At 39.6% G+C, this 19,883-nt stretch overlaps 1 protein-coding gene across 4 annotated transcripts in view; it reads right to left on the reverse strand.

Annotated features, from left to right (window-relative positions):
- Positions 1-19,883, reverse strand: part of ALCAM (activated leukocyte cell adhesion molecule) — a 206,986-nt gene that overhangs the window by 6,457 nt on the left and 180,646 nt on the right. For 2 of the 4 annotated variants that reach the window (XM_079767370.1, XM_079767371.1), the window contains exons 13-14: positions 19,332-19,370; positions 18,932-19,049 (exon numbers count right to left, since the gene is read on the reverse strand). In XM_079767370.1, coding sequence (XP_079623496.1) covers positions 18,932-19,049; positions 19,332-19,370 — 157 coding nt within the window. The remainder of the gene's footprint in view (positions 1-18,931; positions 19,050-19,331; positions 19,371-19,883) is intronic. The other 2 variants (XM_079767372.1, XM_079767373.1) reach the window with 1 other exon arrangement.

Consider the following 19,883-nt stretch of genomic DNA (forward strand, 5'->3'; position numbering starts at 1 on the left):
TTTATTTTTTAAAAACAAGTTCTCATAAAGAAAGCTCCAGGCCCATGTGGTCTCACCATTAAATTATATGAAACTTTTAAGAAAGTAACAAACTTTTTCAGTAAAGAAGAGGGTGGGACTCTTTCCAAGCCATTTGATGAAGCTCACCTTATCCTAGCAACAAAACTTGACAGAGATATTACAAGAAAAGAAAATTACAGACCAATATTCCTCATGAATGCAGATAGAAAAAATCCTTAATAAAATGTTGGCAAATTGTATCCATCGATATATAAAAATTATGACACATCATAAAGACTTGGATTTATTATAAGAATGCAACACTGGCTTAGCATTCAATAGTCAATCAATGCAATTTACCATTTTTTTAAGAATAAAAAATGAGAATAAATGATTATTTGTAGAAATAACATAGATATAAATGTAATGTAATGCAGGAAGGGCATTTGAGAAAATTCAACAGTGATTTATGATAAAAACTCTTAGCAATCTAGGAATAGGGATATTGGAAATTTCTGTAACCTGTTACAGGACATTGTGTAGTAAAGAATTGGGCCTTGCTCAAAAAGAGGTCTGGCCTTTGTCCTTAGTTCCTGGGAGATAACCTCTAAATAGTTAGAATTTTCTGAGTGATAGGAGTCATCTTATTCATGGTGAGCCTCTTAGTTCACATCTGATAGTTTATGCTGAGGAAATGCCCCAGGTAAGGGCCATGGACACTTACTAGTCTTAGGGTGTAGGGTGGCCCCAGCTGAGAGAACAACTATATGCATTTGGGTGGCTTTGGCCATGAGATATCAGCCTGACTCTGGGAAAGTGAAAGGCTGGAGTCTGAGTTCATCCACGTGGACAATTAATCAATCAAGCCTACATAACAAAGCCCCAATTCAAACTCTGGACCCTAAAGCTTGGGAAGCTTCTCAGATTGGCAAACTCCATACTTTTGGCGCATGTCTATACAGGTAAAGGAACAGTCTCTGAGGACAAAGATACATCACATGTGGAACCTTCCCAGACTCTACCCTACACTTTTCTTCCCTTGGTCAATTTTAGTGTATTCTTTAATTATAATAAACCTGTGAGTATAATAGGTTTTGGTGAGTTCTGTATTTCTAGAAAATTACCAAACCTGAGGATGGTTTTGAGAAAACCATCAAACTTGAGTTGATGTCAGAAATGAGGGCAATCTTAAATGGATTCTTCCCTCTAACTTCCTGTTTGTACCCTAAATCCTTGCAGTTGGGGTTAGAAATATTGAACAGACTTGGCAGTTTGGAGGACTGTGTCCTCAACCTTACAGTTTGGCTAACTCTGGGTAGGCACATATGAAAAACATACAGCCAACATCATCCATAGTGGGAAATACTGAATAATTCCTTCTGTAAGACCAGGAACATGTAAAGATGTCTGCTGTCACCCTCGTCGATTTGGCTCAGCGGATAGGGCATCGACCTATGCCCAGGTTTCAGGCTCCATCCCCAGTAGGGGGCATGCAAAAGGCAGCTGATCAATGATTCTCTCTCATTATTGATGTTTCTATCTCTCCCTCTCCCTTTCTCTCTTAAATCAATAAAAATGTATTAAAAAATTAAAGATGTCTGCTGTCAACATTCTATTCAACATTGTATTAGAGCTCTCTATGAGTGCAAGAAAAATAAATGACATATAGAATAAAAGAGAAAAAGTAAAATTACCTCTATTGGCAGATGATTGTTTTGATAGAAATCTTAAAAAATCCACAAAACAACTAATAGAACTAACCAATGAATTTAGGAAGATATTAATTATGGGGAAAGGCACGAGTGGGGTTGGGGGGGGGTGAATGGGGGAAAAATGGAGATATCTGTTTTCAACAATAAAGGTAAATTTAAAACACATATTAATAATAATTCCATATATTACTATAAAGTGGAAAATAAAAATTATAAAATACTTGAATTTATAACATCTGCAAAATACATAAAACCATGAATGAATTTTATAAGATGTCCAATATCTGCATTAAAATTTATAAAAGGTTGCTAAGAAAAATTGGAAAAAATTAAAGTAAATGGAGAAATATATGATATTCATGGATTGGGAAACTAAATATATATTTAAAAATATATTTTATTGATTTTTTTAGAGAGAGAGAAGGAGAGGGAGAGAGAAACATCAATGAGAGAGAAACATTGATCACCTGCTTCCTGCATGCACCCCAACTGAGAATCGAACTGGCAACCTGTTGGTTCATGGGATGACACTCTATCAACTGAGCCACACTGGCCAGGGCAGAAAACTAAATATTTTTTTAAAATATGTTTTTATTGATTTCAGAGAGAGGAAGGGAAAGGGAAAGAGGGATAGAAACAGCAATGATAAGAGAGAGAAGTACTGATTGGCTGCCACTTGCAAGCCTTCTACTGGGGATAGAGCCTGCAACCAGGACTTGTGCCCAGATCATGGGTCAATGCTCAACCACTGAGCCACACCGGCCAGGCTGGAAACTAAATATTTTTTAAGATATAAAATCTATCCAAATATATCTATAAATTCAAAGCAGCCACAATCCCTAAAGTTTTATAATTTTTTTGGTAGAAATTAACAAGTTGCTAAATATTATATGGAAGTGTACAGAAATAAGATTGTTAACATGAAAAGAAAATCAAAGTTGAAGGACTCACATGATTATCATTATTATGACAAATGCGCCAAGGCCAAAAGAAAGTCTTTATAGCAAGTGGTACTGGAATGACTGGCTAAATATATGTAACTAAAGCAACAAGCAAAGAAATACACCACCTTTACCTTGTAGCATACACAAAATCTTATATGTATCATATCCTTAAATGTAAAAATTAAAACTATAAAATTTCTCAAAAATGACATAGAAAAATATATTTATTACTTTGGGAAAAGCAAAAATTTTGTAGAGTGAGCACAGAAAGCACTAAACATTATACAAAAAAAATGAGAAATTTTTGCATCAAAATGAAAAACTTCTGTTTAACAAAAACAGCATTAATAAAAGGAAAAATCCAGCTGCAAACTAGGAGAAACTATTCAAAATCTAATTATGACAAAAGGCTTTTATGGAATAAGAAAATAATTCTTATAAATCAATCATAAAAGGACAAATTCCAATAAAGTCACTGGCAAATGATTTAAATATTCGCTGCATAAAAGAAGATGACCAATAAGCACATAGACTTTAAAAGCCTTAGGTCTCAACGAAATGTGAGTTAAAACCCAAATTAGATATCATGCCACACCGACTACAATGAGAGAAATTAAACAGAATGACAACCCCAAATTCAAGTGAGGATGTGGAAGAACTGAAACTCTCATATACTGCTGGTGGGAATCTCAGAAAGGACAAATACTTTGGAAAGCTGTCTGGCAATTTCTCATGAACAAATATCTACCCTATGACCTAGAAATTCCATTTCTAGATATTTACCCAAGAGAATAAAAACATGTATATGCCCACCAAAACATTTGTTTGAGAATGTTGATTTTAGCCATATTTTTAATAATACCCTGAATAGAAACTATGCAAATATCCATAAACAAGAGAATAGGTTAAAATGATGTGATATATCTTAACAATGGAAAATGACTCAGAAATTAAAATAAAATTATTAATACATTTATCTCAGCAAAATTATGTTAAATGAAGGAAGTCAGACACAAAGAAGTACATAATGTATAATTCCATTTATATGAGGTTTAAGATTAGTCAAATCTTGGTGCTAACAGTCACACAGAGTCTGCCTTTGAGAACAGGGCTGGTGGGGTCAGACAGGAAGGGAGTTCAAGAGAACTAGCTGGGGTGATGGAATGCTCTATATCATGATTTGAAGTAATGGTTACAAAGGTATATACATTTATCCACTAAGATGTAATTGTACATTTAATGTAAGCAAATGTTACCTTCATACAATAAAAACATACAGGGTGAGGCAAAAGTAGGGTTACAGTTGTTCTTATGAAAAATAATACAATCCTATATAATAAAGAGGTAATATGCAAATTGACCATCACTCCCACACACAAGATGGCTGCCCCCATGTGGTCAAAGATGGCCGCCCCCAAGTGGACACAAGATGGCCACCACAAGATGGGGGGACCAGGCCTGAGGGGAGAGCAGTTTGGGGGGGACCAGGCCTGAAGGGGAGGGCAGTTGGGGGGGACCAGGCCTCAGGGAAGGGCAGTTAGGGACAATCAGGCTGGCAGGGGAGCAGTTAGGCAGTTAGGGGTGACTAGGCTGGCAGGGGAGTGGATAGGGGCAATCAGGAAGGCAGGCAGGCGAGCAGTTGGGAGCCAGCAGTCCTGGATTGTGAGAGGGATGTCCGACTGCCCGTTTAGGATCAGGCCTAAACGGGCAGTCGGACATCCCTCGAGTGGTCCCAGATTGGAGAGGGTGCAGGCTGGACTGAGGGACACCCCCCCATGCACGAATTTTGTGCACTGGGCCTCTAGTAACTAATAAATAATAATAAAAGAATAAAACGTTTCGTGCACTCACAATTGTAAACCTACTTTTGCCCCACCCTGCTGTGAAAACAACTAAAGCATGATCCTTTTGGCCAGAGATTGAAAGAACCAGGCAACGATGTAATCCATTCCCATTTTGTGTACTTTCTAGGTGGATTTACTCCTCTAGGGATGGAGAGTAGTTTCTGTGATTTCATTAAGCTGTACCAAATAGAAGAAGGCGATATCCAAAAAATGGGAGTGAGGAGAATTCTTTCTAGGGAAGTTGTGGTATTCAGGGCAAATCACATATCTTTCAGTACTATCACTGCTCACAATTCGAAATTACAAAATGGGTCAGAGCAACATGAAACATATTTGTAGAATATGAGTTGGTTAACATCAAACTAATTATATTTTTTTATTTTAAAGTTTATAAAACAAAGCAAAAAAATGAAAAGCAGAACTCTCCATTCTATTCTTAATCTCATTCTCCAAAATCAGTAACTGATAAACTGACACTCTGGTAATGTGCCAGGCACCGTTCTAAGTGCTGCATAGATTTTAAATTATTATAGCCTTAGGAAATCTCTATTTTACATCGAGACTAATAAACTTGCTTGTGGTCACATTGCTTGTAAGTAGCAAAGGCAGGATTCAAACTCCAACAGTCTGGCTCTAGAATCCATATACCAAGTTACAAATATGCTAAGTGTTAACCACTGTGAAATGTACTAAGTAGAAATGAAAATAATGTTGCTGGTAAGGGAATAGGTATTCATTGAGTATATGTATATACTATTTATATGCATTTTATTATAAATTTCTTTATTTTTTTTACTGAGAATCCATTCTCCCTAGGAGAGAAAAACCCTTAAAAATTGTTCGGATTACTTTTGGCTTGTCTTTGAGATTGCTGTGGCAAAAATCAATATAATTTTATGGATGTATCTTTTTGTAAAATTCAGTTTTGAAAGAATTACAGAGGTTAAAAATCCATCTATGACTGGAAGAGATCAAAAATTATTTAAATTATTCTCTTTAGCAAAATATTTTCAGTCAATTGATTTGAGGGACAAGGTTAGGCATTTATAAAGAACTAGAGGCCCGGTGCACGAAATTCGTGCACGGAGGGCGGTTGTCCCTCAGCCCAGCCTGTACCCTCTCCAAAAATGGGACCCCTCAAGGGATGTCCGACTGCCCGTTTAGGCCCGATCCCACAGATCAGGCCTAAACGGGCAGTCGGACATCCCTCTCACAATCCAGGACTGCTGGCTCCCAACTGCTTGCCTGACTGCCTTCCTGATTGCCCCTAACCGCTTCTGCCTGCCAGCCTGATCACCCCCTAACCACTCTGCTGCCAGCCTGTTTGCCCCCAACTTCCCTCCTCTGCCGGCCTGGTCACCCCTAACTGCCCTCTTCTGCAGGGCTGATCACCTCCAACTGCCCTCCCTTGCAAGCCTGGTCCCTCTCAACTGCCCTCCCTTGCAGGCCGGGTGCCTCCCAACTGCCCCTTTCCTGCTGGCCATCTTGTGTCCACATGAGGGCAGGATCTTTGACCACATGGGGGCAGCTATATTGTGTGTTGGAGTGATGGTCAATCTGCATATTACTCTTTTATTAGATAGGATGGGGGCCAGTTGGTTTGCCCTGAAGGGCATCCCAGATCAGGTGGGGGTTCCCTTGGGGTGTGGGGCGGCCTGAGCGAGGGGCCTGTGGTGGTTTGCAGGCCGGCCATGCCCCCTGGCAACCCAAGCAGAGGCCCTGGTATCTGGAATTTATTTTCCTTCTACAATTGAAACTTTGTAGCCTGGAGCAGAGCCAAGCCTGGGGCTCCCTCCGAGGCCGGCAGCCATTTGTGTTGGGGTTATAATTGAAACTTTGTTGCCTTAAGCGGGTGGGCCTGGCCAGGGTGTGCGGAAAGCTTTGCTTCCCCTGTTGCTGGCGGCAACCCTGGCCTGCTCTCTCAAGCTCCATTCTGCTGCCATTAGTTTGAATTTGTTTACCTTCTATAATTGAAACTTTGTAGCTTGAGTGGAGGCTTAGGTTTGGCCAGGGCAGGCGGAAAGCTTGGCTTCCTCTGTTACCTAGGAAACCTTGCTCTCTGTGGCTGTAGCCATCTTGGTTTGGGTTAATTTGCACACTCGCTCTGATTGGATGGTGGGCGTGGCTTGTGGGTGTGTTGGAGGTATGGTCAATTTGCATATTTGTCTATTATTAGATAGGATGAGCGCTTGGGTAAAAAAATACTAATTATATGGTTATGTGTCTTAAACTTTCTTCACCAGTTGACTTTTTGTAACTTAATATGGGAGAAATTTTAAATCATAGAATCCCAATAAATTAGCATTAGGAATAGCCCTAGAGGTGACTCTCTAGTCTAATCCATGAGGCAGAGAGAAGAGGCCACTGGGCCTGGGTTCTCATCCTCATGGGTCAAGTCTCAGCCGAAAGTCCTTGGACCAGTCCCTCCTCTAAAGCATGCTTGCTCATCTATAAAGGGGGAAACAACAGGATCTACGCACAGGGCTATTGTGAGGATAATGTGGCATATAAGGGAGACCCCAGCAGGTGACAGGGCCTCACCAAGATGAAGGTGAGTCATGAAGCTATTCCTAAGGCCATTAGCTATGAAGTAGCAGAAGGGAGTTAAACCTGGTCTGGACACTTCACCTGTGTTATTTCCATAACTGAAGTACTGATTAAGTGTTCAAGTTACTTTAAAATAACTTTTTAGAAGATGAGTTAGCTTTTTTGAGAGATTTTCCCCAACATTGTTTCCAGATCTCCTTCAAAGAAGGTAATGGACTAATCTGGTGGCATCTCCTAAATTTGCTCCAATGTTGCTAAGTGACTAGATATTAAGTGTTCTTACCACAATATGAAATGACAATTATTTGACCTGATGGAGGTGTTAGCTAATGCTACAGTGGTAATCATATTTCAATATATAAATGTAACAAATCGATACATTTTGTACACCTTAAACTTACTCAGTGTTATATGTCAATTACAGTCCAATTAAAACATTATTTAGTGGGGGATGGAGGAAGCAGCAAAAGTGAAGAGCATGGGAGTAGTGGATATAGCTAATACATCACAATCTTGCAATGTGCTATCATTTGAAAAGATACATGAACTATTATAATAGAATTATATACCTGAAAAACAAAAAAAAAAAATCCCATTTAAAATAATTCATACATGAAAGAGCTCATAAGATTTTAGGTTTTCCAAATGTAGGCATATGTACAACGAATTTGAAAACTCAGAGGCAGCATGAGAAGTCATTAATACTTTCTAGTTTGAGAAGCATTTTCTGTGATTTTTAACTTATAGTATTCCTGGGACACACCACAGAAGGGCAATGGGACTGCAGGTATTTAAGACTTGGGACCCTGGCCCTGTAGAATTGCCTCTTCCAGCAAGCTGGCTATTGACATCTGTACAAGTAATTAGAATCCCATCCAAGAGAACAGTTCTTTTCTCTCTTCCCTGGTCACAGCTGTCAGCAGACTGAATTTCCTCTTGGCCCAAGATTAATTAGTTAAAGGAGAGGAGGGCTCTAATCCCTGCATCTCAGGAGGACAATTTCTGTCAGCAATTTCTGGGTTTAAAGAAGGAAATGAAGAATGAATAGTTGGTCTTATTGTAACTTTCAAGTTTATGTCCTTAGAATTTCCAAGAGTCTCCAAAGAAACTCTCCATTTAAATAGGGAATCCTTTTGTCCTCAGTAAGAATTAGAAAATGGCCTTTTCATCTCGTAAATATGGGGACCACCCATGTAAAAGATGAGGAGGCCAACATAAACATAACCATACTGAATATGCATAAAAACAGGATGCCACCTGCATGCATTCTGCATCGTGGCTTGAAGTGCATTCCTAAGGTGGCTACTTTTGGGTCGGCACATAGCCTGGCCCATGGGCAGGTGCTCAGGGAACAGGACTTCCCTTTACCTTTGAAAAGATAATTAAAACAAACAAACATTTGAAATAAAAAACAAAATGCATATATAGAGACAGATCAAAGAAATTTAAAAACATGAAAACATTTTATTTTGATACAAGCCCTTTCATCTGGAAATATTTCAGGTTACATGTAATAGGGGAGGGGACAGCCACGGTTGGTTCTGCCCACCTTGTGACTGACTAGATGGGGACTCTGGTACTTTCATGTGATCTTATTTTCCCTCCAGTTTACCCTATTATTTGTGGTTTGATAGAAGAATGAGGAATTTCCTTTCTTCCTTCTGGCTCCTGCCAGACCATGGATAGGAAAGGAGAAAGAAGGCCAAACTTGGATTAGCCCCTCTTCTCATACAGGGGAAGAGACCACGTCAGCCCTGAGCTTCAGAACTCACCCTCCAACCTGAACACTATATTAAATGCCAGCAAGACATCAAAGTCAGGAATGCAATTTTAATTCCAAAGAAGTCCTGGGGAGGCACCAAAATATTTTTGATAATATGCGAGATATGGAATATGCTTGGTCAGGTTAATCTCACTGAGCCTTCGATGCTATGAAATAGGATTAGTTGTATTCCCCTCATTAAATTGTTGAGGATTTAAGTAAAAGAACAAAAACAAGAAACAAGAAAAAAAGAGTAGTAGGTGCTTAGTTAGTGATAAATGAGGAAAGATTTAAAATGTGTTATGAATGGTCCCCCAGCACTGTCTTTTCGATTTATTCAGTAGGGAGTCAATATTCCCGCATCAGAGTGAGTATTGATTGGATTGGAAACAGCATTCAGTTAAAATAAACTCTCCTGTGAGATCCTAATTCCATACATCAAGAAATACTAATGAGAAGCGTTTTAGAAAGGCTTACTATAACAGTGCTTCTTAACATTTCAGTGTTATAGGCAAGTCCTCTTTAGTCCTTCACCAAATTAGAACTGTCTTTTTCTTTTCCTGACACAGTAGTGGAATGATATAGCATTATATAAAGGCAGAACTAACAGAACATATTTGTGTAATTTTCAGATTTCCAGATGGCCTATACATTACTCACTAATTTTCATGAAAATAGTCATGAGTTCCAGAGTTGCAAAAGATAAATCTCTCGGTAAGTTTCTAATACTCAGACAATGTGTATTTTGAGATTACAAATGTCTGGTAAATGCTTACTCCCAGCTTAGTGATGAGAAGTATGGTGGTCAGGGGTCTCTTAAATGCAATAAACCTGAAAGTTATGGTTTTAATAAACCTCTGAACAAGTTTGGGGCTACATCATGCTGCCTTTCCCCGTTTATCTTCAGCTCTTAATTTTTCATTAGTTCTTGTACTATAAACCATGTAGGAGAGGATTTGGAACTCAAATAGTCACATTAAATTCCTGCAGAGCTAAAAACAATGTATGGAGGACAGGATGAAGAGAAAAGGAGTAAATTATTTAAAAACTATTAAATTATCTCTAGATCTTCTATTTTCTCCAACCTGTTAAACAACTAGACATGGAGTGGGCTTAGTCAAATAATGCCTTTTGCCTGGAATTGTTAGTCAAAACCCTACACATAAGGGAAATATCCATTCTCATTACTAAAAAAAATCTCCAAGATAAAAAAAAAAAACCTCTAGTGAGAAGTTATATGAATAAAATAACAGAGGAATCATGAGTTCTTACTCTGCTATGAGTATATCATTTCAAAATGCTAAGCACCATGCTAAGCACTTCTTGCTGCAGGTCTCCATATTAAAAATGGATATAAAAATATATAGCTCATAATAATGGAATGGGGAGTGCATGTTAGCTGGGTAGCCACTAGGTATGTTAACAAATATACTCTTAAATTCTACTTGGGTATAAAAGATTTGTCTTTCTTATCTCTCTCAAATGAGTTTTTAAATTGCCAATACAAAAACTTCCCTAAATGTTTCTCGAATTTCACCACTGCGTTACCTGTATCATTGAGGCTTTTAAATAAAATATTTGACTCACAATTTAATTGTTGCTCAAAGCCATTTGCAACAATAAGTGACTCTAAGTTTATTGATGATATTATTTTGTAGGATGGTAAACACAAGGCTATATTTTTTTAGGTAACTGAGGGAAAGTCTGGATCATATCTTTATTAAAAATTTATCACATGTATATAAAATGGTGATGAATTAGCTATAGGTAAAAATGAAACCCTTACAATAATTTGTAAAGTTTAAGAAATGATCTAGAAGAGGAGGAAGAAAGAGAACATAATAAAGCCAAAAATAGACTTAGCAATTCTGAACTTGAAGGCTTTTATTATAAATATGAACACTAGACAAGGGGATTAACAATAATTCATATTGCCAAAATGCTGACTTATCTTAGAGGGCACCAGCAGGGAATAACATGCTAAGAATAATCAGGAAAGCAAAGCACTTAGCAAACCTGAAGAGTGCCACAAATTCATAAGGAAAACACTTTGGTTTTTGGGATGATAAATGAAATTTATTACCAATAATATTAACTCTTGAAAAGTTGGAACACTTTTCAATTAAGTAACAGGTATTTGAATGAATGTTCAAGTCTGATGGTAGAAATTGTACTTTATTTAATAAGATACTTTATTTTTTTAATTTAAATTCTTTATTGTTTAAAGGATTACATATGTCTCCCTTTTCCCTCGTTGACCTCTCTTTGGCCACTCCCATTCCTCAGCACATGCCCTCACCCCCCTACTCTCTGTGTCCTTTGATTATGCTCATATGCATGCATACAAGACCTTTAGTTGATCTCTTACCCACCCCTGCTCTGCCCCCCCCCCCCCGCCTTCCCTCTGAGGTTGGACTGTTTGTTCGATGCTTCTGTCTCTGGATCTATTTTTGATCATCAGTTTATGTTGTTCATTATATTCCACTAAGGAGTGAGATCATGTGATATTTATCTTTCTCTGACTGGCTTATTTCACTTAGCATAATGCTCTCCAGTTCCATCCATGCTGTTGCAAATGGTAAGAACTCCTTCTTTTTTAGAGCATCGTAGTATTCCACTGTGCAGATGTACCACAGGTGTTAAATCCACTGATCTGCTGATGGGCATTTAGGCTGTTTCCAAATTTTAGCTATTGTAAATTGTGCTGCTATGAACATAGGGGTTCATATATCCTTTCTGATTGGTGTTTCTGATTTCTTGGGATATATTCCTAGAAGTGGGATTATTTAATCAAATGGGAAATCCATTTTTAATTTTTTGAGGAAACTCCATACTGTTCTCCACAGTGGCTGCACCAGTCTGCATTCCCACCAGCAGTGAAAGAGGGTTCCTTTTTCTCCACATCCTTGCCAGCACTTGTCATTTGTTGATGATAGCCATTCTGACAGGTGTGAGATGGTATTGCATTGTCTTTTTGATTTACATTTCTCAGACTTTGAGCATGTTTTCATATATCTCTTGGCCTTCTGTATGTCCTCTTTCAAAAAGTGTCTATTTAGGCCATTTGCTAATTTTTTGATTGGATTGTTTTATCTTCCTTTTGTTAAGTTGTATGCATTCCCAATAAATTTTGGAGATTAAACCCTTATCGGAGATAACATTGGCAAATATGTTCTCCCATGCAGTGGGCATTCTTGTTGTTTTGTTGATGGTTTCTTTTGCTGTGCAGAAGCTTTTTATTTTGATGTAGTCACATTTGTTTATTTTCTCCTTAGTTTCCATTGTCCTAGGAACTGTATCGTTAAATATATTGCTATGATATATGTCTGATGTCTTGCTGCCTCTGGATTCTTCTAAGACTTTATGGTTTCCCGTCTTATGTTTAAGTCCTTTATCCATTTTGAGTTTATTTTTGTGTATAGTGTAAGTTGGTGCTCTAGTTTCATTTTTTTTGCATGTATCTGTCCAATTTTCCCAACACCATTTATTGAAGAGACTGTCTTGACTCCATTGTATGCTCTTGCCTCCTTTGTCAAATATTAATTGAGCATAATGGCTTGGGTCGATTTCTGGGTTCTCTGTTCTGTTCCATTGGTCTATATGTCTGTTCTTGTGCCAATACCAGGCAGTTTTGAGAACAGTGGCTTTGTAATTTAGCTTGATATCTGGTATTGTGATCCCTCCAACTTTGTTCTTCTTTCTCAAGAATGCTGTGGGGTACTCTGGTCTTTTTTAAAATTCCATATGAAATTTTGAAGAGTTTGTTCTAGGTCTTTGAAATATGCCCTTGGAATTTTAATGGGGATTGCATTGAATCTATAGGTTGCTTTGGGTAATATGGACATTTCAATGATGTTGATTCTACCAATCCATGAACACGATATGTTCTTCCATCTGTTTATGTCTTTCTCTATCTCTCTTTTTTTTTTAATGTCCTGTAGTTTTCTGAGTATAGGCTTTTTACATCCTCAGTTAAGTCTATTCTTAGGTATCTTAATATTTTTGGTGAAATGGTAAATGGGATTGTTGTTTTAGTTTCGCTTTCTGTGAGTTCATTATTCTATATAATAAAAGCTTAGGTGGTGTCATGCCCTTTTGCGACACCCTCCTGCTATGTCATCACAAGATGGCCGCATGCACAGCAGGGGTGGGGCCCAGCGGCCATTCTGCTTGGTGAGGCCTGGGGTTCCTGTGGCTCTGCGCGGTGCAGAAGAAGCTGGTCCTGGCATCTCTGCCGCCTTGTGTGGAGGAGGCAGGTCCTGGTGGAGGAGGCGGGTGGTGGCAGGGGAGGGCAGTTGTGGGTGATCAGGCCATCAGGGGAGGGCAGTTGTGGGTGATCAGGCCAGCAGGGGAGGGCAGTTGGGGCAATCAGGCTGGCAGGGGAGTGGTTAGGGGGCTATCAGGCTGACAGGCAGAAGTGGTTAGGGACAATCAGGCAGGCAGGCAGGCGAGCAGTTAGGAGCCAGCGGTCCTGGATTGTGAGAGGGATGTCTGACTGCCGGTTTAGGCCTGATCCTGCAGGGGTCAGACATCCCCCGGGGGGTCCCAGATTGGAGAGGGTGCATGCTAGGTTGAGGGACAACCCCCCCATGCACGAATTTCATGCACTGGGCTTCTAGTTGGTGTATAAAAAAGCCATAGATTTCTGGGTGTTAATTTTGTATCCGGCTACATTGTCGAATTCATTTATTAGGTCTAGTAGTTTTTTGATGGAGTCTTTGGGGTTTTCTATGTACAGTATCATGTCATCTGAGAATAATGACAGTTTTACTTCTTCTTTTCCAATTTGGATACCTTTTATTTCTTCTTCTTGTTTGATGACTATGGCTAGCAGTTCCAGTACTATGTTGAACAGGAGTGGTGAGAATGGGCATCCCTGTCTCGTTCCTGTTCTTAGGGACCTGGTTTTAGTTTTTCCCATTGAGTATGATGTTGGCTGTAGGTTTGCCATATAAGGCTTTTATTATGTTGAGGTATGATCCCTCTACTCCCACTTTGCTGAGGGTTTTTATTAGGAAAGGTTGTTGGATTTTGTCAAATGCCTTTTCTGCATCAATTGATATGATCATGTGATTTTTGTCTCTTAATTTGTTTATGTGATGTATCACATTTATTTATTTGCAGATATTCTACCAGCCTTGCATCTCTGGGATAAATCCCACTTGGTCATGGTGTATGATCTTTCTAATGTAATGCTGGATCCAATTTGCTAGAATTTTGTTGAGGATTTTAGCATCTATGTTCATCATGAATATCCTATCCTAATATATAAAAACCCTGGGTCCGTAACGACCAGTAATGACCCCAGGCTCGACCAGATGCCAGGCTAGTGAGCTGAGGGAGCTGGATCTGTAGGCCCTTAGCCACCCATGGCGGCAGCTGGGAGGAGGGAGCTGTGGGCCCAAATGAACAAAGGACCAGTCTGGCTCTCACGGTGTGGCGAGGTGGGGCTGTTAGCATGGAGCATCCCGGGGTGGCTGAGGCAGAGGAGTGTAGCGGGGCAGGGTTGGTGAGTGTGGAGCATCGCAGGTTGGTGGAGGCAAGGTGGAGGAGTGGGGTGGGGGCTGTTAGCGTGGAGTTTCGAGGGGCTGCTGAGGCGGAGGAATGTCGCGGGGTGGGGGCGGTGTGCGTGGAGCTTTGCGGGGCAGGGGCTGTTAGCGTGGAGCATTGTGGGGTGTTGGAGGTGGGGCAGGAGCTGTGAGCCTGAAGCTTTGCGGAGCTGCTGAGGAAGAAGAGCGTCGTGGGGTGTGGGCAGCAGAGGCCAAGGAGCCTCACAGGGTGGGGGCTGTTAGCGTGGAGGTTCACGGGGCAGAGACTACTGAGGTGGAGGAGTGATGCTGGGCAGCAGACATGGCCCTGATTGCAGTTAGGCCTAGGGAACCTGCACGATTTAATCATGTGCAGGGCTACTAGTCCTATATAATAAAAGGGTAATATGCAAATTGACAGAACGGCAAACAACCAGTAGCTATGATGTGTACTGACCACCAGGGGGCAGATGTTCAATGTAGGAGCTTCCCCCTGGTGGTCAGTGTGCTCCCACAGTGGGAGAGCCACTCAGCCAGAAGGCAGCTGACGACTGGCAAGCACAGTGGCGGTGGTGTGAGCCTCTCCACGGGGAGCGGGACTAGGTCGGACGTCCCCCAAAGGCTCACGTACTGCAAAAGGGTGCAGGACAGGGTGAGGGACCTCCCCCCCCCCCCCACAGTGCATGAATGTAGTGCACCAGGCCTCTAGTTGGCCTATAATTCTCTTTCTTTGTAATGTCAATATCTGGTTTTGGGATTAGGGTAATTCTGGCTTCATAGAAAGAGCTTGGAAGTCTTCCTTCCTCTTGAATTTTTTGGAATAATCTGAGAAGGATAGGTTTTAGTTCTTCTTTGAATGTTTGGCAAAACTCCCCTGTGAAGCCATCAGGTCCAGGGCTTTTGTTTCCTGGAAGTTTTTTGATTACTGTTTCAATTTCATCAGTAGTTATTGGCCTATTTAGGTTTTTTTATTCTTCCTGATTGAGTTTGGAAGCTCTTATTTTTATAGGAATATGTCCATTTCTTCTAGGTTGTCCAGTTTGTTGGAGTAGATTTGTTCATAGTATTTTTTTTATAATCTTTTGTGTGTCTGTGGGGTCTGTTGTTACTTCACCTCTTTCATTTCTGATTTTGTTTATTTGGGTCCTCTCTCTTTGTTTCTTGGTGAACCTGGCTATAAGTTCATCAATCTTGTTTATCCTTTCAAAGAACCAGCTTTTGGTTTTATTGGTCTTTTGTATTTTTTTTTGTCTCTATGTCATTTGTTTTTACCCTGATCTTTATTATTTACTTCCTTCTGCTTATTCTGGGCTTTTCTTGTTGCTCTCTTTCTAATTCTTTAAGTTGTTGGGTTAGATAATTTACTACCATTTTTTCTTTTTTCTTTTTCTTTTTTTTTTTTTTGAAGTATGCCTGTAGAGCTATGAAGTTCCATCTCAGGACTGCTTTCCCTGTGTCCCTTAGATTTTGGATTGTTGTGTTTTCATTGTCATTTGTTTCTAGGATACTTTTTATTGATTATGTGATTTTTGTATCTCAATTTGTTTATGTGATGTATAATGTTTATTAACTTGTTGATATTGTGCCAGCCTTGCATCCTCGGAATAAATCCCACTTGATCATGGTGTATGATCTTTCTAATGCAATGCTGGATCTGATTTGCTAGAATTTTGTTGAGGATTTTAACATCTATGTTCATCAGTGATATTGGCCTGTAATTCTCTTTCTTTGTAGTGTCTTTATCTGGTTTTGGGATTAGGATAATGCTTTAATAAGATACTGTAAAGGAAATTCAGGAAGGCTTAGCCATTAACATATTGACATTACAAAGGGAAGTGTCCAGCATTTATATATCCATGATATTAATTTTAGGTTACCATATGGTAATAACCAATGAAGTAACAACCTAACTGCCCACATAAATTTCTTCTATTCATAGACAAATGGTATCTGATGAAATACTGGGAATTAGAATAGGGTGATGAAGGATGTTGGGGATAGTTCAAGAATTTAACAGTCACTTGATCATAATGTAGAGGACTATTGCTCATTTTTTCAGCTCAAGTTCTGAATATAGGGAAATTTTATTTTCATTCTTTTAGGAAATGAAATTACTTTGGAGTATGTCAGAAATCCTAAGAAAATAAAATAGAAAAACCCTAGAGCCCAAACTGTTAGATTTATGCATTCCTTATTGTCTGTTATAGATTTTGATCATAAGGAAACATACAAATAGATAGCGAATTTCTATTAGATAGATATTGCATCTGGGAAACTCTTGGCATTTCCTTTCACTTTCATGGGACAGGCAGGGAAAATTTTAAATTTTCTACAGAAACCATAAACACAAAACCACATGAAGTAGTTGTAGGCAAAATGTGCACTTGAGAAACATTGAGAAACTTTTTCACATTGAGAAAAAGAACACTTGTTACCATGTGATGGTGGAGACTGACCAAGATTGAGGAGTGAAGTCCCAAGATCAGAAGTGACTGTACCCCAATGTGAATGTGCACATATACATCAACCTCAACAATAAGAAAATGGTTCTGCCTTACATGACCAAATAAGAGCTGGTGATTAAACACAATGATTCTAAAACATCACTGCCTTAAACACGATTCTGTCTCTTACCAACTGTTCAAGTCATTTAACCATTCCCTGCCTTAGTTTTATTTATTTTTTAATGTAAAACCTATATATATAAAACCCTAATATGCAAATAGACCTAATGACGGAACAACTAAACAACCGGTCGCTATGACGTGTGCTGACCACCAGGGGTTGTGCGCGGAACATGGTGAGCATTGGCAGCAGGCAGCAGAGCACGGAACCTGGTGGGCATCGGCCATGGTGAGATGGTGGAGCAGGTAAGCGGGGGCACCAGACCAAGGCGGGCGCCGTTCACTGTTATCGGAGCAAGCCTCTGGTGGTTACTGAAAATTCTTTGCTCCCATGCCGTGGTCCCGCCTGGCTCTCACACCTGCTGCCGGCTTCGGCTCTGCTCACAATCACTGCCGGTGCCAGAGCCGCCACTCACACCCGCTGCTGCCGCCTGGCGCCGGCCCCGATCGGGGTTTCTCTACCTCCCCTGCTCCTGAGGGGTGATTGGGGCAGCAGCCACCACTCACACCACGCTGACGGCACTGGCCCTGCTCGTACCTGCTGCTGGCACCGGCCCCAATCGCTCAGCGCCATCAGGCCCCAGTAGCTCTGCACCATCAGCGGGGCTAGCGCTGTCAGTGCATAGGAGTGGTGGCGGGACCGGTACTGCTGGCAGACAGGGGACCGGGGACAGCAGCAGGATGGGCCAGACATGGGTGCAGAGGATGGGCTGAGATCCACCTCTCTGCCCACTGCAGCCTCATGGCCCACAGTTCCTTTCAAGGTGCATGAATTCATGTACTGAGCCTCTAGTATGGATAATAATAGTATCTACTTCAAAGATGGGTTATGAGAACAAAACAGAGCTCAATAAATGCTCATATTATGTGACTTCAAAATTTCTGAGCTAGTGCCTCTCTTTGAGCTCCATTTGAACAGTTCTCCACTGAAATTATTAATGTCTCCATAGGGTAAGATCATGAACCCTGAGTGTGCTTTTTCGTTTGATTTTCTTTTAGGTTAATTTACCTGAGCTGTTAAAAGTGGTTATATCAGACAACAAGAAAATATAAAATTAAGTCCAAATTTGCCACAAGCTATACAAATCCCCTTGCAAAAGTCAATGTCTTCATTTATAAGATAAGAAGATTAAAAGGCCATGTTTTAAATGAGCAGTATATCACAGAATCACCAATAAAACTTTTAAAAAATGCAAATGCTAAAACCCATCTCTGCCCAAGTGCATCTCAATATAGGGTCGGGGTGGGGTGATGAGGAGTAAGTACCAGGCTTGTGTGAATGTTATGAATCCTCATTAGTTCATTGTATTTTCATTACAAACCACTGTTAGATGATTTATAAGGTTGATACTATCTGTGTTATTTTATGATTCTAATAATATTAAACCTAAACGCCATCTAAATAATTTTAAAGCAGTCTTGGTACTTTGTCTAATCATTTTTTTTTTAATTCAAGATGAAATACCGAATAATTTTTCTCTGAATGACATCATTCTGTGGCGCAAAGTGACCTAAATAGAATAGAGGAGTAGTGACAACAGACAATTCTAGCTCACTGGCAGTTTCGCTGATGGCTAGACCTGTCCCTGCAAAGACACCTGGCCATATGTGCAGAAAGTGCTAGTCACTTTTAAGTAATCTCTATCAACCTCCATAAAATGGTTTCAATGGTTGACTTTTAGGCAATATATGGTTCTTAAAAATCCACTTAGGCATTGAAAAAATTAAATAGCTGAATTCAGACTACTGACTGAGAAAAGTAATGAGACACATGTGAAATCATGCCCTGAGCCGTGTCCCCTATGTTGGTAATGTCATCACGATGAGCTGAAAGCAAACAGGATCAGCCTGAAGTGGATGAAATGTCTTTCCTATCATAGAAATTACAGCTGGAGGGAGCATAATTAACACACTGCATTTCCTCCCAGTGGATGTCAATGAACAAGGAAGAGCTTTCACACACAACTTACTTTGATTTCTTCATGTACAGCCAGTAGACAACTCCAGCAACGAGGGCAGCAAGGAGGAGACCAACGACGATGCCCACAATGAGCTTTGCCTGATCATTCACCTTTTCTCTGTTTTCATCTACAATAAAGAAGAAAGGCCCATGCGATTATAGACAATGCAAGGATTTTTGGAAAGAAATCAATCTGGTTATTATTTCTTATTAAAAATGATTGTGGCTCACTACTATTAGTAACATGCAAACTTGTGAATTGAAAGGATACAATTTTAGCATTCTTACTATCTTGTTTCATTTTTAATTCAAGTCAAAATTGTGGAGGCTAAGAAAATTACTTAAACATTGACACTTCATAAATCTTGAGCTGATAGTCAGGGAAGAAGAGTCGGCAGCATAGTACCTACCACTTATCTTATCTGCCTCATCGTGTTCTGGAATACTTACTGAAATGAAAAATGTTAATATGAAATTAAAAACAAAATTTGTTGATAAATGAAAGTCACTTTTACTATTATAGTATGATATAATAATACTTAAAGATAAAATATCTATTCTAGAGCTAAGGGTAGACAATTTTTTTACATTTAATAGAGCGGGAACTTTCCTACAAGAAAATTAATCTCCTTTTAAGGGAGGAGAGTAGTTAAAATTGCAAAAGGATTAATTTACCATAAAAATTTCACAACAGGCAAACTATAGTATGAATCTAAAACACATAGAAATTTCCCCACAAGCTACCAAATTTTAATGGGACTTTTTTTTTTTTTTTAAGGAGAAACAAGTTGCCACATATTAAATCTACAATGCAGTGTTTCTCAAATTTTCTCAATTTTTCCTGCCTCAATAGAGAAGTAATTTTCCTCGTCAGTGTTAGGGACTCACCACTAGAGACCTCCTTAAAGTGGTGGGGCTGGAGGTTAAAACTAGGGATGTCTTGGAGGCTAAGAGGCACCATA

Source organism: Cnephaeus nilssonii, assembly GCF_951640355.1.
Source record: "Cnephaeus nilssonii genome assembly, chromosome: 3".
Lineage (NCBI taxonomy): Eukaryota > Metazoa > Chordata > Mammalia > Chiroptera > Vespertilionidae > Cnephaeus > Cnephaeus nilssonii.